Below are 24,283 nucleotides of genomic sequence, written 5' to 3'. Positions count from 1 at the left end.
TTGTTGTAGTATGGTTAGTGGATGTGGTTGTGGTTGTTAGTATTGTTGTTGTTGGGGTTGTGGTTGTTGGGGTAGTGGTTGTAGTAGTTGGGGTAGTGGATGTTGTAGTTGGGATAGTAGTTGTAGTAGTTGGGGTAGTGGTTGTTGGGGTAGTGGTTGTTGTAGTTGGGGTAGTGGTTGTTGTCGTTGGGGTCGTGGTCGTAGTAGTTGGGGTAGTGGTTGTTGTCGTTGGGGTAGTGGTTGTTGTAGTTGGGGTAGTGGTTGTTGTAGTTGGGGTAGTGGTAGTTGTAGTTGGGGTAGTGGTTGTTGTAGTTGGGGTAGTGGTAGTTGTAGTTGGGGTAGTGGTTGTTGTAGTTGGGGTAGTGGTTGTTGTAGTTGGGGTAGTGGTTGTTTGTAGTTGGGGTAGTGGTTGTTGTAGTTGGGGTAGTGGTTGTTGTAGTTGGGGTAGTGGTTGTTGTAGTTGGGGTAGTGGTTGTTGTAGTTGGGGTAGTGGTTGTTGTAGTTGGGGTAGTGGTTGTAGTAGTTGGGGTAGTGGTTGTTGTAGTTGGGGTAGTGGTAGTTGTAGTTGGGGTAGTGGTTGTTGTAGTTGGGGTAGTTGTTGTTGTAGTGGGGGTCGTGGTCGTTGGGGTAGTGGTTGTAGTAGTTGGGGTAGTGGTTGTTGTAGTTGGGGTAGTGGTAGTTGTAGTAGGGGTAGTGGTTGTTGTAGTTGGGGTAGTGGTTGTTGTAGTTGGGGTAGTGGTTGTTGTTGATGGGGTAGTGGTTGTTGTTGTTGGGGTAGTGGTTGTTGTAGTTGGGGTGGAGGTTGTTGTAGTTGGGGTAGTGGTTGTTGTTGTTGGGGTAGTGGTTGTTGTCGTTGGGGTAGTGGTTGTTGTAGTTGGGGTAGTGGTTGTAGTAGTTGGGCTAGTGGTTGTTGTAGTTGGGGTCGTGGTTGTTGGGGTAGTGGTTGTTGTAGTTGGGGTAGTGGTTGTTGTCGTTGGAGTTGTGGTTGTTGTCGTTGGGGTCGTGGTTGTTGGGGTAGTGGTTGTTGTCGTTGGGGTCGTGGTCGTAGTAGTTGGGGTAGTGGTTGTTGTCGTTGGGGTAGTGGTTGTTGTAGTTGGGGTAGTGGTAGTTGTAGTTGGGGAAGTGGTTGTTGTAGTTGGGGTAGTGGTAGTTGTAGTTGGGGTAGTGGTTGTTGTAGTTGGGGTAGTGGTTGTTGTAGTTAGGGTAGTGGTTGTCGTAGTTGGGGTAGTGGTTGTCAGTAGTTGGGGTAGTGGTTGTTGCAGTTGGAGTAGTGGTTGTTGTGGTTGGGGTAGTGGTTGTTGTAGTTGGGGTAATGGTTGTTGTAGTTGGGGTAGTGGTTGTCGTAGTTGGGGTAGTGGTTGTTGTAGTTGGGGTAGTGGTTGTTGTAGTTGGGGTAGTGGTTGTTGTAGTTGGGGTAGTGGTTGTTGTAGTTGGGGTAGTGGTTGTTGTAGTTGGGGTAGTGGTTGTTGTAGTTGGGGTAGTGGTTGTTGTAGTTGGGGTAGTTGTTGTTGTAGTGGGGGTCGTGGTCGTTGTAGTTGGGGTAGTGGTTGTTGTTGATGGGGTAGTGGTTGTTGTTGTTGGGGTAATGGTTGTTGTAGTTGGGGTAGAGGTTGTTGTAGTTGGGGTAGTGGTTGTTATTGTTGGGGTAGTGGTTGTTGTCGTTGGGGTAGAGGTTGTTGTAGTTGGGGTAGTGGTTGTTATTGTTGGGTAGTGGTTGTTGTCGTTGGGGTAGTGGTTGTTGTAGTTGGGGTAGTGGTTGTAGTAGTTGGGCTAGTGGTTGTTGTCGTTGGGGTAGTGGTAGTTGTAGTGGAGGGTCGTGGTTGTTGGGGTAGTGGTTGTTGTAGTTGGGGTAGTGGTTGTTGTAGTTGGGGTAGTGGTTGTTGTCGTTGGGGTAGTGGTTGTTGTAGTTGGGGTAGTGGTTGTTGTCGTTGGGGTAGTGGTAGTTGTAGTTGGGGCAGTGGTAGTTGTAGTGGGGGTAGTGGTTGTTGTAGTTGGGCTAGAGGTAGTTATAGTTGGGGTAGTGGTTGTTGTTGTTGGGGTAGTGGTTGTTGGGGTTGGAGTCGTGGTTGTTGTTGTTGGGGTCGTGGTTGTTGGGGTAGTGGTTGTTGTTGTTGGGGTAGTGGTTGTTGTAGTTGGGGTCGTGGTTGTTGTAGTTGGGGTAGTGGTTGTTGTTGTTGGGGTAGTGGTTGTTGTAGTTGGGGTAGTGGTTGTTGTAGTTGGGGTAGTGGTAGTTGTAGTTGGGGTAGTGGTAGTTGTAGTTGGGGTAGTGGTTGTTGTAGTTGGGCTAGTGGTTGTTGTAGTTGGGGTAGTGGTTGTTGTTGTTGGGGTAGTGGTTGTTGTCTTCGGGGTAGTCGTTGTTGTAGTTTGGGTCGTGGTTATTGTAGTTGGGGTAGTGGTTGTTGGGGTAGTGGTTGTTGTAGTTGGGGCAGTGGTTGTTGTCGTTAGAATTCGTGGTTGTTGGGGTAGTAGTTGTTGTCGTTGGGGTCGTGGTAGTGGTTGTTGTAGTTGGGGTCGTAGTTGTTTTTGTTGGGGTTGTGGTTGTTGGGGTAGTGGTTGTAGTAGTTGGGGTAGTGGATGTTGTAGTTGGGGTAGTAGTTGTAGTAGTTGGGGTAGTGGTTGTAGTAGTTGGGGTAGTGGTTGTTGTCGTTGGGGTCGTGGTTGTGGTTGTTGTGGTTGGGGTTGTGGTTGTTGGGGTAGTGGTTGTTGTGGTTGGGGTTGTGGTTGTTGGGGTAGTGGTTGTAGTAGTTGGGGTAGTTGTTGTAGTAGTTGGGGTAGTGGTTGTTGGGGTAGTGGTTGTAGTAGTTGGGGTAGTGGATGTTGTAGTTGGGATAGTAGTTGTAGTAGTTGGGGTAGTGGTTGTTTTAGTTGGGGTAGTGGTTGTGGGGTAGTGGTTGTTGTAGTTGGGGTAGTGGTTGTTGTAGTTGGGGTAGTGGTTGTTGTCGTTGGGGGTCGTGGTTGTTGGGGTAGTAGTTGTTGTCGTTGGAGTCGTGGTAGTGGTTGTTGTAGTTGGGGTCGTAGTTGTTGTTGTTGGGGTTGTGGTTGTTGGGGTAGTGGTTGTAGTAGTTGGGGTAGTGGATGTTGTAGTTGGGATAGTAGTTGTAGTAGTTGGGGTAGTGGTTGTTTTAGTTGGGGTAGTGGTTGTTGGGGTAGTGGTTGTTGTAGTTGGGGTAGTGGTTGTTGTCGTTGGGGTCGTGGTTGTTGGGGTAGTGGTTGTTGTAGTTGGGGTAGTGGTTGTTGTCGTTGGGGTCGTGGTTGTTGGGGTTGTGGTTGTTGTAGTTGGGGTAGTGGTTGTTGTCGTTGGGGTCGTGGTTGTTGGGGTAGTGGTTGTTGTAGTTGGGGTAGTGGTTGTTGTCGTTGGGGTCGTGGTTGTGGTTGTTGTCGTTGGGGTTGTGGTTGTTGGGGTAGTGGTTGTTGTTGTTGGGGTTGTGGTTGTTGGGGTAGTGGTTGTAGTAGTTGGGGTAGTTGTTGTAGTAGTTGGGGTAGTGGTTGTTGTAGTTGGGGTTGTGGTTGTTGGGGTAGTGGTTGTTGTAGTTGGGGTAGTGGTTGTTGTCGTTGGGGTCGTGGTTGTTGGGGTAGTAGTTGTTGTCGTTGGGGTCGTGGTAGTGGTTGTTGTAGTTGGGGTCGTAGTTGTTGTTGTTGGGGTTGTGGTTGTTGGGGTAGTGGTTGTAGTAGTTGGGGTAGTGGATGTTGTAGTTGGGGTAGTAGTTGTAGTAGTTGGGGTAGTGGTTGTTGTAGTTGGGGTAGTGGTTGTTGGGGTAGTGGTTGTTGTAGTTGGGGTAGTGGTTGTTGTCGTTGGGGTCGTGGTTGTTGGGGTAGTGGTTGTTGTAGTTGGGGTAGTGTTAGTTGTAGTTGGGGTAGTGGTAGTTGTAGTTGGGGTAGTGGTTGTTGTAGTTGGGGTAGTGGTTGTTGTAGTTGGGGTAGTGGTTGTTGTAGTTGGGGTAGTGGTTGTTGTAGTTGGGGTAGTGGTTGTTGTAGTTGGGGTAGTGGTTGTTGTAGTTGGGGTAGTGGTAGTTGTAGTTGGGGTAGTGGTAGTTGTAGTTGGGGTAGTGGTTGTTGTAGTTGGGGTAGTGGTTGTTGTAGTTGGGGTAGTGGTTGTTGTAGTTGGGGTAGTGGTTGTTGTAGTTGGGGTAGTGGTTGTTGTAGTTGGGGTAGTGGTTGTTGTAGTTGGGGTAGTGGTAGTTGTAGTTGGGGTAGTGGTTGTTGTAGTTGGGGTAGTGGTTGTTGTAGTGGGGGTCGTGGTCGTTGGGGTCGTGGTCGTTGGGGTAGTGGTTGTAGTAGTTGGGGTAGTGGTTGTTGTAGTTGGGGTAGTGGTAGTTGTAGTAGGGGTAGTGGTTGTTGTAGTTGGGGTAGTGGTTGTTGTAGTTGGGGTAGTGGTTGTAGTAGTTGGGGTAGTGGTTGTTGTAGCTGGGGTCGTGGTTGTTGGGGTAGTGGTTGTTGTAGTTGGGGTAGTGGTTGTTGTTGTTGGGGTAGTGGTTGTTGTCTTCAGGTAGTCGTTGTTGTAGTTGGGGTCGTGGTTGTTGTAGTTGGGGTAGTGGTTGTTGGGGTAGTGGTTGTTGTAGTTGGGGCAGTGGTTGTTGTCGTTGGGGTCGTGGTTGTTGGGGTAGTAGTTGTTGTCGTTGGGGTCGTGGTAGTGGTTGTTGTAGTTGGGGTCGTAGTTGTTGTTGTTGGGGTAGTGGTTGTTGGGGTAGTGGTTGTTGTAGTTGGGGCAGTGGTTGTTGTAGTTGGGGTAGTGGTTGTTGTAGTTGGGGTAGTGGTTGTAGTAGTTGGGGTAGTGGTTGTTGTAGCTGGGGTCGTGGTTGTTGGGCTAGTGGTTGTTGTAGTTGGGGTAGTGGTTGTTGTTGTTGGGGTAGTGGTTGTTGTCTTCGGGGTAGTCGTTGTTGTAGTGGGGGTCGTGGTTGTTGTAGTTGGGGTAGTGGTTGTTGGGGTAGTGGTTGTTGTAGTTGGGGCAGTGGTTGTTGTCGTTGGGGTCGTGGTTGTTGGGGTAGTAGTTGTTGTCGTTGGGGTCGTGGTAGTGGTTGTTGTAGTTGGGGTCGTAGTTGTTGTTGTTGGGGTTGTGGTTGTTGGGGTAGTGGTTGTAGTAGTTGGGGTAGTGGATGTTGTAGTTGGGGTAGTAGTTGTAGTAGTTGGGGTAGTGGTTGTAGTAGTTGGGGTAGTGGTTGTTGTAGTTGGGGTAGTGGTTGTTGGGGTAGTGGTTGTTGTAGTTGGGGTAGTGGTTGTTGTCGTTGGGGTTGTGGTTGTTGGGGTAGTGGTTGTTGTAGTTGGGGTAGTGGTTGTTGTCGTTGGGGTAGTGGTTGTTGGGGTAGTGGTTGTTGTAGTTGGGGTAGTGGTTGTTGTCGTTGGAGTTCGTGGTTGTTGGGGTAGTAGTTGTTGTCGTTGGGGTCGTGGTAGTGGTTGTTGTAGTTGGGGTCGTAGTTGTTGTTGATGGGGTTGTGGTTGTTGGGGTTGTGGTTGTTGGGGTAGTGGTTGTAGTAGTTGGGGTAGTGGATGTTGTAGTTGGGATAGTAGTTGTAGTAGTTGGGGTAGTGGTTGTTGTTGTTGGGGTAGTGGTTGTTGTAGTTGGGGTAGTGGTTGTTGTAGTTGGGGTAGTGGTTGTTGTAGTTGGGGTAGTGGTAGTTGTAGTGGGGGTAGTGGTTGTTGTAGTTGGGGTAGTGGTTGTTGTAGTTGGGGTAGAGGTTGTTGTAGTTGGGGTCGTGGTTGTTGGGGTAGTGGTTGTAGTAGTTGGGGTAGTGGTGGTTGTAGTTGGGGTAGTGGTTGTTGTAGTTGGGGTAGAGGTTGTTGTAGTTGGGGTCGTGGTTGTTGGGGTAGTGGTTGTAGTAGTTGGGGTAGTGGTTGTTGTAGTTGGGCTAGTGGTTGTTGGGGTAGTGGTTGTAGTAGTTGGGGTAGTGGTTGTTGTAGTTGGGGTAGTGGTTGTTGTAGTTGGGGTAGCGGTTGTTGTAGTTGGGGTAGTGGTAGTGGTTGTTATCGTTGGGGTCGTGGTTGTTGGAGTAGTGGTTGTTGTAGTTGGGGTAGTGGTTGTTGTAGTTGGGGTAGTGGTTGTTGTAGTTGGGGTAGTGGTTGTTGTAGTTGGGGTTGTGGTTGTTGTAGTTGGGGTAGTGGTAGTTGTAGTTGGGGTAGTGGTTGTTGTAGTTGGGGTAGTGGTTGTTGTAGTTGGGGTAGTGGTTGTTGTAGTTGGGGTAGTGGTAGTTGTAGTTGGGGTAGTGGTTGTTGTAGTTGGGGTCGTGGTTGTTGTCGTTGCGGTCGTGGTTGTTGTAGTTGGGGTAGTGGTAGTTGTAGTTGGGGTAGTGGTTGTTGTAGTTGGGGTAGTGGTTGTTGTAGTTGGGGTAGTGGTTGTTGTAGTTGGGGTAGTGGTTGTTGTAGTTGGGGTAGTGGTTGTTGTAGTTGGGGTCGTGGTTGTTGTCGTTGCGGTCGTGGTTGTTGTAGTTGGGAAGTGGTAGTTGTAGTGGGGCTAGTGGTTGTTGTAGTTGGGGTAGTGGTTGTTGTAGATGGGGTTGTGGTTGTTGGGGTAGTGGTTGTTGTAGTTGGGGTAGTGGTTTTATTGTTGGGGTAGTGGTTGTTGTCGTTGGGATCGTGGTTGTTGTAGTTGGGGAAGTGGTAGTTGTAGTGGGGTTAGTGGTTGTTGTAGTTGGGGTAGTGGTTGTTGTAGATGGGGTCGTGGTTGTTGGGGTAGTGGTTGTAGTAGTTGGGGTAGTGGTTGTTGTCATTGGGGTAGTGGTAGTTGTAGTGGGGTAGTTGTTGTTGTAGTTGGGGTGGTGGTTGTTGTAGTTGGGGTAGTGGTAGTTGTAGTGGGGGTAGTGGTTGTTGTAGTTGGGGTCGTGGTTGTTGTAGTTGGGGTAGTGGTAGTTGGGGTTGTGGTTGTTGTAGTTGGGGTAGTGGTTGTTGTTGTTGGGGTAGTGGTTGTTGTAGTTGGGGTAGTGGTTGTTGTAGTTGGGGTAGTGGTAGTTGTAGTTGGGGTAGTGGTTGTTGTAGTTGGGGTAGTGGTTGTTGTAGTTGGGGTAGTGGTTGTTGTTGTTGGGGTAGTGGTTGTTGTCGTCGGGGTAGTCGTTGTTGTAGTTGGGGTCGTTATTGTAGTTGGGGTAGTGGTTGTTGGGGTAGTGGTTGTTGTAGTTGGGGTAGTGGTTGTTGTCGTTGGGGTTCGTGGTAGTGGTTGTTTTAGTTGGGGTCGTAGTTGTTGTTGTTGGGGTTGTGGTTGTTGGGGTAGTGGTTGTAGTAGTTGGGGTAGTGGATGTTGTAGTTGGTGTAGTAGTTGTAGTAGTTGGGGTAGTTGTTGTTGTAGTTGGGGTAGTGGTTGTTGTCATTGGGGTCGTGGTCGTGGTTGTTGGGGAAGTGGTTGTAGTAGTTGGGGTAGTGGTTGTTGTGGTTGGGGTCGTGGTTGTTGTCGTTGCGGTCATGGTTGTTGGGGTAGTGGTTGTAGTAGTTGGGGTAGTGGTTGTTGTAGTTGGGGTAGTGGTTGTTGTAGTTGGGGAAGTGGTAGTGGTTGTTGTTGTTGGGGTTGTGGTTGTGGTTGTTGGGGTAGTGGTTGTAGTAGTTGGGGTAGTCGTTGTAGTAGTTGGGGTAGTGGTTGTTGCAGTTGGGGTAGTGGTTGTAGTAGTTTGGGTAGTGGTAGTGGTTGTTGTCGTTGCGGTCATGGTTGTTGGGGTAGTGGTTGTAGTAGTTGGGGTAGTGGTTGTTGTAGTTGGGGTAGTGGTTGTTGTAGTTGGGGAAGTGGTAGTGGTTGTTGTTGTTGGGGTTGTGGTTGTGGTTGTTGGGGTAGTGGTTGTAGTAGTTGGGGTAGTCGTTGTAGTAGTTGGGGTAGTCGTTGTAGTAGTTGGGGTCGTGGTTGTTGGTGTTGGGGTAGTGGTTGTCGTTGTTGTTGCGGTTGTTGGTGTTGGGGTAGTGGTTGTTATTGTTGGGGCAGTGGCTGTTGTAGTTGGGGTCGTGGTTGTTGTCGTTGGGGTCGTGGTTGTTGTCGTTGGGGTCATGGTTGTTGTTGTTGTAGTGAGAGTGTTACACAAACTAGTCCCACAACAGGCTGGTCCACTGGTAATGATACCAACATTTTGCATGAAAGGCAGTGTCCCCAGGATGGTAGCAGCTGCACACAGATTTAAAGATGCACAGCCAAAGGCTGGAGAGGTGCCGGCCCCATTTGTCACTAAAGATGAAACACAAACGTTGGTTTGTTAGTTGAATAATTTCAGAGAGAATTCTTCACTTTAAGAGTAACTTGAATTCATGAGGGAATGTATTTTGATGACAGTAGTTTAACAATAGTTGTTGCCATGGTTACAGTCGTGCAGTATTTTAACGTCGCACCTTATTACTGACATGTACATGTGTACTTCAGGACCTAGTGACATCACTGATTTCACTGTTTTATGTTCTCAGTGTGCAACAGAGAATATGTGTGATCAAATCCAACCACACCTTTCAACTATACTGGTTGTTTTCAGAGGTGATACAGGCCTGAAGCTTTCAACCAGCAGAGGGCAGCAGAACACTGTGTTTCAGTCTGATGTTAAGTTACTTGTCTCAGTGAAACAAGCAAGTCCACAATTTAAACATACGTTCATGTCAGTAAAAATGTTGAACTAAATCTAACTCAATTAATGAGTTTGCTCAATGTTTATTGTTGTGCAGTATTTATCTCATGTTTTCAAAGCTGTTACCATTTCTTAGTTCAATGATTATCAAAACAAAGAATTGTTCATTTAAGTCATTTTGGAATAAAAGAAACAATCAAAATGAGCAGAAATTGTTTTAACTTGTCAAATGTTGGAGTTTTCTGCTTTTCTCTGTCTTAGTAAATGAAACATTTTTTAGTTGTGGACAAAGCAAGAGACTTTTATAATCAATTTGAGTTCCAGGAAATCGTGCTGGAAAATAACAGATTAACTGAGAAATAATCAATAGTTTGGTCAACTGGTCAAGATGGAACTAATTTTAACTACTTTATCTCCTGTGTGCTCTTTAAATCTAAAACATTATGATGATCTTAAGATGATGAGAAAGTAAACTTTTCATAAAAAGACATAAGGCAGTAAAAAGTAAGTTTTTAATCTCTAATGTTATAGATCATAAATACAGAGTAACACAGATGATACAGATTTAATTAAAGTGCTTTAAATGTTTAGTACATGTGTAAATATATCTTAACTCTTCACTCTTTAGTATGAATATGTTAAAAATACTTAAAGGTAGTAGAATAGGTTTGAAGTAATCTTTGTATAAATGCAGTATATAAGAAGAAGACTTACCACTGGCTTGAAAGCAGCGATCCTCTGTTCCCTTACATTGTATTGAAAGGCTGCAATCAGAGGTGATGGGGTCACAAACGTGACACAGTAGACTGTTATCTGCTGGAACCACAGGGTCTGAAACAGACAAAAAATGATACTGTTTATTAGAGGAAGAGAGAACATGGAAGTGTTATGGATTAAAAGTAGAACATGTCAGAAGAAGGATGCAGATTAATAAGATAGTCATCTACATCTACTTACAAGGCAGAGTGACGGAGTTGCAGTTGTCTGTGCTGCAGCATGTAGCACTTGCAAGTGAACTCGAAACACCCAAGTTAACTGAAAATGTCTGAGAGCCTGTGGATGGACACAGGGAGGGGGGTGCACAGGCCTTGTAGATTTGCTGTCCAGTAGTCCCAGATGAATTGGCTGCAGAGTCAAAGTGCAGTTTGTTAATGGTGATGGAAAGCACACGTCACTTTGCAGTACATGTATTTCACTGGAAAGTAACTTGTAGAGAAGTTTACCTTGAATGGAAGCTGTGATACACATCGTCTCTGTTACACATGTAACTGCTGCTGTGGTTGAACAGTTAGCATTTGTGCAAGTTTCACACTCAAGTGCTTCACCTGCAATGTGGAGAAAAATAGTCAGTGATATGATGATCTGATCTAAATTGTGGTTCATAAAGGCTCAAAAACCTTCTTACTGTTCAAAAGGAGTTTCAGACATATGGGTTGTGATTTCAATATAAATAGACACTACATACATGACTCTAAATGATTTCATCTGTTTCCTACCTGTTTAGTCTGTTTCTTGTACTGCTGTACTGTAACTTATGCATTTCTCCTCTGAGGATCAATAGAGCCTCCTTATATTTTCAAGGATTTTAATCATATGAGATAATAAATAATAATATATTATTAAAAATAGTAATTAGTTACCTGTGCTGGAGAGCACCCAGATGAGAGTCAGAGAAAGAAGCAGCTTCATCATGATGAACAGGTAAGTTCAGCAGATTCCTTATACGACCTCTCATCAACAGAGAGGCACTTTATATACTCTACAGGTGATGAACGCCTGCATGACTGACACATGTCTGAATATCTCAGGGACTGGGCGTGTTTCCATTTTTACAGTGTGATCATTCAGACTGTCAGTCTCTCTTTTGTCACAGAGGAAAACACGTCAACACACCTAAACACACCCATTTTAATTTCACATGTTCACATATTTAGGATTGTGCACCAAAAACAAAAAATCATATTAACACATTTCCCTCAGGAACAAAACTCATAGAGACATCTTATGTATCTACCTGACTAAGTAATTCTAGAGTTTAACAGACCTTTTCTAAGCAGCATTAAAATATTGTTTTTTAATTTCATGTATATCAGAACCCAAAATATAGGAAAAGCTTAAGATTTTCTCTAATGCAAAAATCAATGATCATGTTGTGCATTAGCCGTGGTTCTAAGAGGAAGAAGTCCCAGCTGTTCGTCACACCTTATAAAAGAACGTTCTTACAATTGTCACGTGTTTCTTGGTTTCCATCATCTGGAATCTTGTTGAACTGGTAACCTGCGTTTGACAGTATTTCACTAATCCAGTGAACACTGTACAAAGCCTAACCCTGAATTTCAGTCAAACTTACAATATCAACATAATTTACAAGTGGTTAAAGTTTAATTTAAATATAAACAAAATATTACTGCAGAAATGTATTTAAGAATATTGCAAACTGACCCTTTCCATAAATGTCATCATGTCACCAGGCCTTCATGTAGAGAGAAACAACACAGGCTTTTAATGTGTTGAGCAGAGAGCTGACTGGAATGATTCTGACAGTTGAAGCTTCGACTGTGGGTCAATTACACACTTCTCACAGGAGATTTTACCCACATAGATCAGCCACTCAGCTGCTCCTGGACTTGCCTAAATCTTGGCTGCTAACCAGAGGTGATCGAGCCTTTGCAGCAGCCGCCCTGAACTTGTGGAACTGCTTACCACTGCATATTAGATCTGCCCCCTTTCTAGCACACTTTAAATCGTTACTAAAAACACATCTGTTCTTCTTGGCCTCCTTTTTGAGTTGAGAACGTTTTTATCTCAGCAAATGTTATATTTTATTCTATTTTCTTATTTTATTTTTACTATTGGTATTTTGATGTATTGTGTGTTGCTGTCTCCTCATGGTACTTTTGGTCAAGTTTGATGTTGTGTGTATTATCCTACTCATTGTTTTTATTTTTATTTTGTCCATAGTGAAACAGAGCACTTTGAGGACAGGGTGGAGAGGAGATTAAAACACAAAGGGTACCCAAGGATGGAGTAGAGGCAGCATGTATCTATCGGTGCATGTATGCAGGAGGTGTATATTGTACAAGTACATGTAATACTGGTTTAAATGTAATTTGTTAATCCACCAATAAACATGCATAGCCATAAACAACCATTGGATAAGAAACTAGTTTTGCAACTTGAGCATTTCCTAATCTACACTCAAACCAATAAACTACATGAAACTGAATTAATACAAGCTTATGAAGTTCATGTGTCCTGCAACCCCCTGCCACTAAGAGAAGGAAACTCCACATCTAGTATTCGTGTTAACGTAATAAAGGCTGAAAATGTATTCAAGAATCTATGATACACAAACAAAATACACGGGTGACATAACAATGAACAGCTTTATGGCTTTGTGTCCAAATGAAGGTCAAACATGAGCTCTTTACGTTTATGTTTCCTTTAAAAATCACACAAAATCAGTATAAAATAAAAAAGCTATATAGATATATATATATAACATGTATTCTCTTGTCTACCTCATTCGGAGCTGCCTGCTGCTGTAACAACTGAATTTCCCCGGTGTGTGGATCAGGTTTTATCTTATCTTAACTTAATACATGTTTATATTGATAAATAATCAATATCCAGAAATTAGCTCTGGAGGAGGCTGCTTCTCTAGCTATGTAATTTTCTCTCAGTTTTAAAACCTGCTCCTGAGAAACAGCTTTTCATTCAGTTATGTTTTTATACTTCAAATGTTGATCTAACTTGAGGTTGTTATCAGTTAGCTAAGGTGCTAAAGCGCTAAACCTATCAACAGTCAGTTGCTATCCACCAGTTGAACGTTAATTTGACTTTACACCTCAGTCCGTCGGCTAATTCTAACACAAATTTACATGAAAAGTTCATGTGAGGATAAGTCAGAAGTTTTAAACTATATTTTAGTGCTCTGTTATGTTGTATGTGCCTTCAAATGTTCTACAGAGCCTTAATGTGACTAATATTTCATGTCAAGATGGCTGCTGTGAATTAGTTCAGGCTCAGATTAAAGTTTTTGATTTGCTGTTGACCTCAAAATCATGATTTAGTGTTAAGTGAAGAAATTGGTTAAATAAACATAGTATTGTTCTCTATAGTGTGTTGTGCTGTATTGTTGAGGTTCTTTAACATTACCACACCTCCTGTTGTTGAATTGATGCCACATTGTCTCTATTTATAGCTCTGACCTTTAGAAATCAAAAGTATGTTCTTCTTCAGGTAGATCGAGACTTTGTGTTTGCATTGGTGGAAACTGTTTCTGTGTGAATGCGCCAACTAAGTGAAAACAATTAAGATACTCTAAACTTAAAATAAAGGTTTGTGGTGTTTTGTTAAAACTGCTTCATTTTTCATATACTGTCTAAAATGTTCTTTTATCTCCTTTCCTGCACAGGTTGACAGCAGACTAGTTGCTGCTGTGAGGACACTGACAAAATAAGAAAACACTGGATTACAGACAGCATGGATGGAAAGGGAGAGGGGGGACCCTGGTCCAGAACCTCTGTGTCGAGTGAGTGTTAATATTTCTTCCTGTAAAGTCAAACAAATGACAACACAGAGACAAAGAATGACCAAAAAGGCTGAAAGATACGCAAAATACTTGAATATACAAATAAGACACTTCAGGGACAGGTTGATAAATATAATTCAAGGTTTTGTGAGAAGCTGCCACATCTGTTTCTTTATTATGCCAAATCAGTCGATTCTAACCTAGCCAATAAAAACGCGCCATTACATTCATCCTTAAATACTTGCATGTGCCCTTTCAACATGTATGGGTGTGTATGGTATGAACATAACTAAATCTATAGTTTTCTTCCCCTTCTGCTCAGAATGTCCACTTACTGTTGATAAGCACTGGAGCTTTAAAATACTTAGCCAACAAATAGTATGATGAACAAATACTTTGCGTTAGCGTTCTCTGCTACCAGCTAGGGATGCAGAATCAGCACCCTCTGGACAGACATCAGTGACGGTCCACCTTTCCCATCATACATTAGGCATGTTGGAGTAGTTTTGTAGGTTTGGTGATTTATGAAGTGACGCCTGCGAGCAGGTTCAGGCAGCCAACTGGAGCTGCGCTGCTCCGATCATGTGACATACATCATGTGACCTCACCCTCCACAACCATCTATAATACACACCCACCTTATCAGGTTGTCTATTTAAGCAGAGAGAAATTTCCCATCATCCACTTTGCTCGCACTGCTGCTGCAGTATTACTACCAGTTGCTTCAGCCCCTCCACCCCCCAGCGTCCACCTGTAGGCTCCGATGGGGGGATACAAGTATTTGCTCACCACTCCCATCATTCCTGTGTAGTCATATAAGGGAGTGATTAAGTTGGAGCTTAGACACAAAACACTAAACCTGTTCTACTGCTGCAATAAATGTTTGAACGGGAGTTGTCTGACTGAAATGTTTTAATATACTTTTTGGTGATGTAATGTATCAGTTCAGAACATGGTGGTTTATGCTGATGATTATCCTTTTTGTGCTGGTTTATAGTTTTAACCATTATTGAGGTGGCATTAATATTTCTTGAGATATCAAACAAAATGCAAGATGTTCAGCAATAGGTTTTGGAGGGTATAACTGGTTTTATTGGGCCTCATCTACCATTATCTTCAGAATTTTTCTTAATTTGTTCTTCAGACGTTTCCTAATAAAACTCAGTGTTCTTATACTGATGAATGCCAATATCTCTGGGAAGTTCCTAATTTGCATATAGGCAAACGTCCTGCCAATGCCCATAATATGGCATGCGACTGCAGTGCCGTGTGCACACAGAGAAATAGAAACTGAAAAGGATATTTAAGAGGTCAAGAAAATACAATACTCGTGCTTTTAGCAATCCTTGAAGAACTCTTTCTTCCAAAAGTGCTCATTAAATAAATATGGTTCTTAATGAAACCCTTAGTCTTACAAAGAACCCTTGCAAATTATTTGGTCAAAAAGGTTCTTCAGAAGCAAATAGTTCTGGATACAACCAAAGCCTCTCAGGAAGAATCATTTTAAATTATTTTCCAAATTTAACTGAAAGCCAGTGAAGTGAAGCTAATTCAGGAGAAATGTGAGCGTTCTGTCTGGACACTTGGTGCAGAGTCTTTGAAGACTTACTGGTGGGGACCGATCACGAGGAATTACAATAGTCAAGCCTGGTAACAAAGGCACGGACTAAACCTTCTGCATCTCTGCTCCCTCTTTTTTCTTTGTCAACATCTGCCCCACTGTGGTATTTTTAAGTAACTGCATCAGGTGGATGTGAAGCGTGTCATTCAGCTTCCAGCATCGACTGAGCTGTGTTGACTGATACAAGCTTTATCAAATAGATTTAAAAAAGTGTAACTGAATAATTATCTGACCACTCACTGTAATGCACCAAACAATATTATCATCAATTTAGTAACTGGGTCACACACAGAAACTGTTTTACTGTTTTTAAAGTTACTGTTGTAAACTGAAAGAATATTACAAATTAAGTCAAATTGAATTTGTTATGAGATTTGTAAAAGTAGAAAAATCTAAAATCTATTGCTGGTGATAAAGTCGTCATCACCATCCACACCTCAATGATTCGTTTCCTGTTTTAGCCTCATGACCGACCCGAAGAACAAACTCATTGCTATATTTCCACAAGTTGATGTAAAGATGTTTACACACTAGTGGATGTTGTGGATCCAGCAGTGGAGGAGAAGGAGTAGATGAGGTCTGCCAAAGCTGAAAGCTGTACATGTAAAAGTTGTCTGACATGACATTTAATAAATAATAACTTTTGTTTCTATAGCACTAATCTAAACAAGGTCAAAAATTACTTTGGAATAAAACACAGAACAAGACAACAAAAATAAGAATTGTTGAATTTAAAAATCAGACATTAAAATGCTTTCCTAGAAGCATTTTAATTCTGATTAATTATAAGCAATTATTTTAATAACAGGTGAATTGCTGGCTAATCTGCTCAGGTAAAGATTCTTAGACTCATTAGGTCCTGGTGACAGAAGTCTACTCATCCTTGGTTACAAGCCTTGATTTAGGAACTACTAGAAAGTGTTGGGAGGAAGAACAGTTCGGAGCAAAGGGAGTTAGTAGTTCTGTAATATAACTGAGGACTCAGACCATGCTGAGCTTTAAGTTTACTACAAGGAGTTTTAAGCGGGTTATGAAATGGTCTCATCTTAAAATTGTTGCTTCTTTATGACCTACAACAGCAAATCAGACAGTCAGGGAAAATTGGCTTCTTCTATAAACTATTGTCAATGTCTGTGATCGGGTCAGATTTCCCGCAAAGAGTTTGCGGCAATCAGGTCGGAAAAGCATATATTTATATTTCCACGCCGTGAGTTCAGTTTCAACACTTCTTTGATCCTCATTACCTCAGAGAGCACCGGCATTACCATCCCAGCAAAACAACGCAGGCTGAGGGAGAGGAAACAGAACTTCGTACAGACCAGCGCTTCAGAGTCTGTTCCTCTTCCACTCCAGGTCTTTTACAAACAAGATGGATTCGATCAGAATGAGAATTACGCCTCATTGTGTGACTATCATCACAGAGACCTGGCTGAACAACCACAACGAAGCTCGTCCAGAAGTAGCCACCTGTTCTGTTTACAGAGCGGACCGAATGACGGACGCAGCTGGTGCACAGCCGCGGACATTGTTTCCAAACACTACAGAAAGTTTTGAGGCACTATGTTCATTTAAAAGACGGGATAGTACATTGTCGAAATATCTGCATGTACATGACTCTTGTGATAAATAAAAACTATTACTACTTGTGATGGCCGCACCAGCAACCACACACACTGAAACTCGGTAACCTGGTGGGAACCTTTCTTAATTCCTAATTTGCTTAGTTTGTTTCTCTTTGCACACACTTCATTTATTAAATAACTGGACACAGATTTTGGTTTCATACAACACACTTTTATTTATAAAATCTTTTTTTCTGTGATAATTAATCAAGTTTTCTTTGAGTTACCAGTTTCTGGGGGTTGCTGCTGGAGTTGTCTGGCCATTCATCCAAAAGAGGCCCAGCTGCAGCAAACAACCTTAAATGGCTTTGAGCACTAATTGGACTGCACCATGTCTCCTGTAATCATGGGGAGGGACATTGTTTCCTTATTTCGATTTTTAGTTGTTAATCTTTGACTATTGTTTGATATTTATATTTAATTATTGTTCCTTAATTAATATTATATGGTCTTATACTGGGGTGTCATGTTGTGGCTGTAGTTTGTTTTCAATGTTAGTATGTCTAAGTCTATCCCCCTTTTGTGTTTTGAGTGGCTTGACCAGCCACTATATATGTTCCCCTGTGTCAGTTGAGGGGCAGTTTTTCGTGGTGCTGTTAACTGGTCTTCATCTGTTACTGGTTAATTGACCTTTTACTGGCCCAAGATTTGTGAAATTTATGTTTTAAAACTTAATCTCCAGTTTTATCATAGCTAATGTCAATACCAAATGCTTAAATGTTCAACATTTTTACAAAATGAATCAAGTTTATTTCACACAAGAGGAAGTTGTCATGTCCACTCCATGGCCTCCGTTCCTCTGTGTGTGTGTGTGTATTATGTGTGGCATGTTTAGTATTTGTGATTGGTGCAGGTGTGTGGGGTTTCCCTCTGCAGGTCATCACCTCTAATCACCTGCTGCCGTGTGTGTGTGTGTGTGTGTGTGCGTGCGTGCGTGCGTCATGGTCTGTACGCCACTCACCTCCAGATTATACAGTCTGACAGTATTGGCGTGAAATCCTGCTTCGTATTCATGCTGTGGTCAGCCTGCTTCCACTTTGTGTCCCTGCTCATCCCAGGTGACTAATCAGCCAGCTGGTTAGTCACCTGCCTGTGTCCTGTCTGCCAGTTTCTTGCGGAGCCACTGGGCTTCCTCTGCTGTCGTGCCACAATTCAGCCATTCCATCCCACGAGACTTCCTGTACCAATACCATTTATCATCTTTGAATAATTAGTAAACTTTTGCTATGCTGCCAGTCGTTGTCTGAGCCGTGTTGGGGTGTAACTCCGGCTCCACCCGTAGAAGAAGAAGCATGTGACACATCCTGCTGCTGATGTATGCAAATACTGTATTTATGTCCAACTGTAGAATAGAAATGGTTTCTCTACTAAAGCATCTGGGAAAACTTAACATTTGTTATTTGATGAAGCTGGTCCCGATATGATTTTATCAGAAAGAAGATTGACAGCAGAAATAACGTTTATTTTTGAATAGTTTAATGAATGATTACAACATATAACGCAGTAAATATTTTGTTCTTTTGTGTAATAACACACATTTATCATCATTTCCATCTTTTGCGGCCTCAATCAAAAGTGAAAGCCCAATTTGTGTCATATACAAAACAGTAACCACAAGTAACCATTTGATTATAAACTCGCACCTGTACTGAGTAACATTGGCATTAATATATAAGTGTAAAATAATATTAAATAGTGGAAAAAGAAAAGAAAAAACCTCTACAAATGACTCAAGGTCCACTTGAAGCATGAAATAAAGCTTTAAATAAATGTTAAATAATTAATATGATGACAATTATTCCTGAAGTGTGACTTTCATTTATGCCACAATTTAGTATTATAATATTTTTAAATAAGATAAGATAAGATAAGTTTTACAGTTTGCAAAAAAAGTTAAATAACTATGTTCCACTTAAATTCAGGCTAATAAATATAATAAAAGTTAAGTTAAAGTTTTGTACGTGTGTCTATATCATTGTTCTGACTTAGCTCACTTTAACTTCACCCAGACCCTATCCCCTTTTGACTAAATAGGTATTGTATAATCTGTGTGACTACCAATAAAAGATGGCAGCAAGTAAACCAAAGACCAGACTTCTAAAGGTTCTCTCAGAGTCCTTCCAGTGGATTCAAAGGTTCATCCATATTTGTTCTGAACTCTAAAATAGGATGAAAACGAGGAGTCCAATCAGCAGATGCAGCATTCCAATTCTGACACAACAGGCATCACTGGCAGTGGTTGCTGTAGTTGGGGTAGTGGTTGTTGTAGTTGGGGTTGTGGTTGTTGTTGTTGGGGTAGTGGTTGTTGGGGTAGTGGTTGTTGCCATTGTGGTCGTGGTCGTGATTGTTGTCGTTGTCGTTGGGGTAGTGGTTGTTGTCGTTGGGGTCGTGGTTGTTGTTGTTGGGGTAGTGGTTGTTGGCATTGTGGTCGTGATTGTTGTCGTTGGGGTAGTGGTGGTTGTTGTAGGGGTAGTGGTTGTTGTAGTTGGGGTCGTGATTGTTGTCGTTGGGGTAGTGGTTGTTGAGGTAGTGGTTGTTGCCATTGTGGTCGTGAGTCGTGATTGTTGTCGTTGTCGTTGGGGTAGTGGTTGTTGTCGTTGGGGTCGTGGTTGTTGTTGTTGGGGTAGTGGTTGTTGGCATTGTGGTCGTGATTGTTGTCGTTGGGGTAGTGGTGGTTGTTGTAGGGGTAGATGTTGTTGTAGTTGGGGTAGTGGTTGTTTCGTGGGGTAGTGGTTGTTGTCGTTGGGGTTGTGGTTGCTGTAGTTGGGGCAGTGGAAGCAGCAGTTGGGGCAGTGGTTGTTGTAGTTGGTGCATTGGTTGTTGTCGTTGGGGTAGTGGTGGTTGTTGTTGGGGTTGTGGTAGCTGTAGTTGGGGTAGTGGTTGTTGTAGTTGGGGTAGTGGTGGTTGTTGTTGGGGTAGTGGTGGTTGTTGTTGGGGTAGTGGTGGTTGTTGTTGGGGTAGTGGTGGTTGTTGTTGGGGTAATCGTAGTTGTAGATGGGGTTGTGGTTGTTGTAGTTGGGGTAGTGGTGGTTGTTGTTGGGGTCGTGGTAGCTGTAGTTGGGGTAGTGGTTGTTGTAGTTGGGGTAGTGGTAGTTGTAGTTGGGGTAGTGGTTGTTGTTGTTGGGGTAGTGGTTGTTGTAGTTGGGGTAGTGGTTGTTGTAGTTGGGGTAGTGGTTGTTGGGGTCGTGGTAGTTGTTGTTGGGGTAGTGGTTGTTGTAGTTGGGGTAGTGGTTGTTGTAGTTGGGGTAGTGGTGGTTGTTGTTGGGGTAGTGGTGGTTGTTGTTGGGGTAGTGGTTGTTGTAGTTGGGGTAGTGGTTGTTGTAGTTGGGGTAGTGGTGGTTGTTGTTGGGGTAGTGGTTGTTGTAGTTGGGGTAGTGGTTGTTGTAGTTGGGGTTGTAGTTGGGGTCATGGTAGTTGTAGTTGGGGTAGTGGTTGTTGTAGTTGGGGTAGTGATGGTTGTTGTTGGGGTGATGGTAGTTGTAGATGGAGTAGTCGTAGTTGTAGTTGGGGTAGTGGTAGTTGTAGTTGGGGTAGTGGTTGTTGTCGTTGGGGTAGTGGTAGTTGTAGTTGGGGTAGTGGTTGTTGTCGTTGGGGTAGTGGTAGTTGTAGTTGGGGTAGTGGTAGTGGTGGTTGTTGTTGGGGTAGTGGTTGTTGTAGTTGGGGTAGTGGTGGTTGTTGTTGGGGTAGTGGTTGTTGTAGTTGGGGGTAGTGGTTGTTGTCGTTGGGGTAGTGGTAGTTGTAGTTGGGGTAGTGGTAGTGGTGGTTGTTGTTGGGGTAGTGGTTGTTGTAGTTGGGGTAGTGGTTGTTGTAGTTGGGGTAGTGGTGGTTGTTGTTGGGGTCGTGGTAGTTGTAGTTGGGGTAGTGGTTGTTGTAGTTGGGGTAGTGGTAGTTGTAGTTGGGGTAGTGGTTGTTGTCGTTGGGGTAGTGGTTGTTGTCGTTGGGGCAGTGGAAGCAGCAGTTGGGGCAGTGGTAGTTGTAGTTGGGGTAGTGGTTGTTGTAGTTGGGGTAGTGGTGGTTGTTGTTGGGGTCATGGTAGTTGTAGATGGGGTAGTCGTTGTTGTAGTTGGGGTAGTGGTTGTTGTAGTTGGGGTAGTGGTTGTTGTCATTGGGGTAGTGGTTGTTGTCGTTGGGGTAGTGGTTGTTGTCGTTGGGGTTGTGGTTGCTGTAGTTGGGGCAGTGGAAGCAGCAGTTGGGGCAGTGGTTGTTGTAGTTGGTGCATTGGTTGTTGTAGTTGGGGTAGTGGTTGTTGTAGTTGGGGTAGTGGTGGTTGTTGTTGGGGTCGTGGTAGTTGTAGTTGGGGTAGTGGTTGTTGTAGTTGGGGTAGTGGTGGTTGTTGTTGGGGTAGTGGTTGTTGGGGTTGTGGTAGTTGTAGTTGGGGTAGTGGTAGTTGTAGTTGGGGTAGTGGTGGTTGTTGTTGGGGTAGTGGTGGTTGTTGTTGGGGTAGTGGTTGTTGTAGTTGGGGTAGTGGTTGTTGTAGTTGGGGTAGTGGTGGTTGTTGTTGGGGTAGTGGGGGTTGTAGTTGGGGTAGTGGTGGTTGTAGTTGGGGTAGTGGTTGTTGTAGTTGGGGTAGTGGTGGTTGTTGTTGGGGTAGTGGTTGTTGTAGTTGGGGTAGTGGTGGTTGTTGTTGGGGTAGTGGTGGTTGTAGTTGGGGTAGTGGTTGTTGTAGTTGGGGTAGTGGTTGTTGTAGTTGGGGTAGTGGTGGTTGTAGTTGGGGTAGTGGTTGTTGTAGTTGGGGTAGTGGTGGTTGTTGTTGGGGTAGTGGTGGTTGTTGTTGGGGTAGTGGTTGTTGTAGTTGGGGTAGTGGTTGTTGTTGGGGTAGTGGTGGTTGTTGTTGGGGTAGTGGTTGTTGTAGTTTGGGTAGTGGTTGTTGTAGTTGGGGTAGTGGTGGTTGTTGTTGGGGTCGTGGTAGTTGTAGTTGGGGTGGTGGTTGTTGTAGTTGGGGTAGTGGTTGTTGTAGTTGGGGTAGTGATGGTTGTTGTTGGGGTCATGGTAGTTGTAGATGGAGTAGTCGTAGTTGTAGTTGGGGTAGTGGTAGTTGTAGTTGGGCTAGTGGTTGTTGTCGTTGGGGTAGTGGTAGTTGTAGTTGGAGTAGTGGTAGTGGTGGTTGTTGTTGGGGTAGTGGTGGTTGTTGTTGGGGTCGTGGTAGCTGTAGTTGGGGTAGTGGTTGTTGTAGTTGGGGTAGTGGTAGTTGTAGTTGGGGTAGTGGTGGTTGTTGTTGGGGTAGTGGTTGTTGTAGTTGGGGTAGTGGTTGTTGTTGGGGTAGTGGTTGTTGTTGTTGGGGTAGTGGTTGTTGTAGTTGGGGTAGTGGTTGTTGTTGGGGTAGTGGTTGTTGTTGTTGGGGTAGTGGTTGTTGTAGTTGGGGTAGTGGTTGTTGTTGTTGGGGTAGTGGTTGTTGTAGTTGGGGTAGTGGTTGTTGTAGTTGGGGTAGTGGTGGTTGTTGTTGGGGTAGTGGTTGTTGTAGTTGGGGTAGTGGTTGTTGTAGTTGGGGTAGTGGTTGTTGTAGTTGGGGTAGTGGTGGTTGTTGTTGGGGTAGTGGGGTTGTAGTTGGGGTAGTGGTTGTTGTAGTTGGGGTAGTGGTGGTTGTTGTTGGGGTAGTGGTTGTTGTAGTTGGGGTAGTGGTGGTTGTTGTTGGGGTAGTGGTGGTTGTAGTTGGGGTAGTGGTTGTTGTAGTTGGGGTAGTGGTTGTTGTAGTTGGGGTAGTGGTGGTTGTTGTTGGGGTGGTGGTTGTTGTAGTTGGGTGTGGTGGTGGTTGTTGTTGGGGTAGTGGTGGTTGTTGTTGGGGTAGTGGTAGTTGTAGTTGGGGTGGTGGTTGTTGTAGTTGGGGTAGTGGTTGTTGTAGTTGGGGTAGTGGTGGTTGTTGTTGGGGTCATGGTAGTTGTAGATGGAGTAGTCGTAGTTGTAGTTGGGGTAGTGGTAGTTGTAGTTGGGGTAGTGGTTGTTGTCGTTGGGGTAGTGGTAGTTGTAGTTGGGGTCGTGGTAGCTGTAGTTGGGGTAGTGGTTGTTGTTGTTGGGGTAGTGGTTGTTGTAGTTGGGGTAGTGGTTGTTGTAGTTGGGGTAGTGGTGGTTGTTGTTGGGGTAGTGGTTGTTGTAGTTGGGGTAGTGGTTGTTGTAGTTGGGGTAGTGGTGGTTGTAGTTGGGGTAGTGGTTGTTGTAGTTGGGGTAGTGGTGGTTGTTGTTGGGGTCGTGGTAGTTGTAGTTGGGGTGGTGGTTGTTGTAGTTGGGGTAGTGGTTGTTGTAGTTGGGGTAGTGGTGGTTGTTGTTGGGGTAGTGGTTGTTGGGGTTGTGGTAGTTGTAGTTGGGGTAGTGGTAGTTGTAGTTGGGGTAGTGGTGGTTGTTGTTGGGGTAGTGGTGGTTGTTGTTGGGGTAGTGGTGGTTGTTGTTGGGGTAGTGGTTGTTGTAGTTGGGGTAGTGGTTGTTGTTGGGGTAGTGGTGGTTGTTGTTGGGGTAGTGGTTGTTGTAGTTGGGGTAGTGGTTGTTGTAGTTGGGGTAGTGGTTGTTGTAGTTGGGGTAGTGGTGGTTGTAGTTGGGGTAGTGGTTGTTGTAGTTGGGGTAGTGGTTGTTGTAGTTGGGGTAGTGGTGGTTGTAGTTGGGGTAGTGGTTGTTGTAGTTGGGGTAGTGGTTGTTGTAGTTGGGGTAGTGGTGGTTGTAGTTGGGGTAGTGGTTGTTGTAGTTGGGGTAGTGGTTGTTGTAGTTGGGGTAGTGGTGGTTGTAGTTGGGGTAGTGGTTGTTGTAGTTGGGGTAGTCGTTGTTGTAGTTGGGGTAGTGGTGGTTGTTGTTGTGGTAGTGGGGTTGTAGTTGGGGTAGTGGTGGTTGTAGTTGGGGTAGTGGTTGTTGTAGTTGGGGTAGTGGTGGTTGTAGTTGGGGTAGTGGTTGTTGTCGTTGGGGTAGTGGTGTTGTAGTTGGAGTAGTGGTAGTGGTGGTTGTTGTTGGGGTAGTGGTGGTTGTTGTTGGGGTCGTGGTAGCTGTAGTTGGGGTAGTGGTTGTTGTAGTTGGGGTAGTTGTAGTTGTAGTTGGGGTAGTGGTGGTTGTTGTTGGGGTAGTGGTTGTTGTAGTTGGGGTAGTGGTTGTTGTTGGGGTAGTGGTTGTTGTAGTTGGGGTAGTGGTTGTTGTAGTTGGGGTAGTGGTTGTTGTTGGGGTAGTGGTTGTTGTAGTTGGGGTAGTGGTTGTTGTAGTTGGGGTAGTGGTTGTTGTTGTTGGGGTAGTGGTTGTTGTAGTTAGGGTAGTGGTTTTTGTAGTTGGGGTAGTGGTGGTTGTTGTTGGTGTAGTGGTTGTTGTAGTTGGGGTAGTGGTTGTTGTAGTTGGGGTAGTCGTTGTTGTAGTTGGGGTAGTGGTGGTTGTTGTTGGGGTAGTGGGGGTTGTAGTTGGGGTAGTGGTGGTTGTAGTTGGGGTAGTGGTTGTTGTAGTTGGGGTAGTGGTGGTTGTTGTTGGGGTAGTGGTTGTTGTAGTTGGGGTAGTGGTGGTTGTTGTTGGGGTAGTGGTGGTTGTAGTTGGGGTAGTGGTTGTTGTAGTTGGGGTAGTGGTTGTTGTAGTTGGGGTAGTGGTGGTTGTTGTTGGGGTAGTGGTTGTTGTAGTTGGGGTAGTGGTGGTTGTTGTTGGGGTAGTGGTGGTTGTTGTTGGGGTAGTGGTAGTTGTAGTTGGGGTAGTGGTGGTTGTTGTTGGGGTAGTGATGGTTGTTGTTGGGGTCATGGTAGTTGTAGATGGAGTAGTCGTAGTTGTAGTTGGGGTAGTGGTAGTTGTAGTTGGGCGAGTGGTTGTTGTCGTTGGGGTAGTGATAGTTGTTGTTGGGGTCATGGTAGTTGTAGATGGAGTAGTCGTAGTTGTGGTTGGGGTAGTGGTAGTTGTAGTTAGGCGAGTGGTTGTTGTCGTTGGGGTAGTGGTAGTTGTAGTTGGGGTCGTGGTGGCTGTAGTTGGGGTAGTGGTTGTTGTTGTTGGGGTAGTGTTTGTTATAGTTTGGGTAGTGGTTGTTGTAGTTGGGGTAGTGGTGGTT

At 44.3% G+C, this 24,283-nt stretch overlaps 3 protein-coding genes across 3 annotated transcripts; all 3 read right to left on the bottom strand.

Moving 5' to 3' along the window:
- Positions 1-515: 515 nt before the first annotated feature.
- LOC118119136 (mucin-2-like) lies at positions 516-10,208 on the bottom strand (the record flags this gene model as incomplete). The annotated part of the gene is made up of 8 exons (XM_047342953.1): positions 10,160-10,208; positions 9,743-9,844; positions 9,477-9,644; positions 9,234-9,350; positions 7,978-8,131; positions 7,122-7,212; positions 3,323-4,480; positions 516-989 (listed from the first exon to the last, which is right to left on the bottom strand). Coding segments are annotated over exons 1-8 (2,313 nt in total), but the record flags the coding sequence as incomplete, so codon positions are not given.
- A 10,374-nt stretch (positions 10,209-20,582) lies between these two features.
- LOC124854696 (mucin-2-like) lies at positions 20,583-22,772 on the bottom strand (the record flags this gene model as incomplete). The annotated part of the gene is made up of 2 exons (XM_047342952.1): positions 20,583-21,056; positions 22,356-22,772. Coding segments are annotated over 2 exons (891 nt in total), but the record flags the coding sequence as incomplete, so codon positions are not given.
- Positions 22,773-23,340: 568 nt separating this feature from the next.
- LOC124854687 (integumentary mucin C.1-like) lies at positions 23,341-23,814 on the bottom strand (the record flags this gene model as incomplete). Its single annotated transcript, XM_047342931.1, has 1 exon — positions 23,341-23,814. A coding segment is annotated over one exon (474 nt), but the record flags the coding sequence as incomplete, so codon positions are not given.
- Positions 23,815-24,283: the final 469 nt, after the last annotated feature.

The sequence above is a fragment of the Hippoglossus stenolepis genome, chromosome 14 (genome assembly GCF_022539355.2).
Source record: "Hippoglossus stenolepis isolate QCI-W04-F060 chromosome 14, HSTE1.2, whole genome shotgun sequence".
In the NCBI taxonomy this organism is placed as follows: Eukaryota; Metazoa; Chordata; class Actinopteri; order Pleuronectiformes; family Pleuronectidae; genus Hippoglossus; species Hippoglossus stenolepis.
Note: the sequence above shows the minus strand (reverse complement) of the source record. Positions and strands in the feature narration are given on the sequence as shown.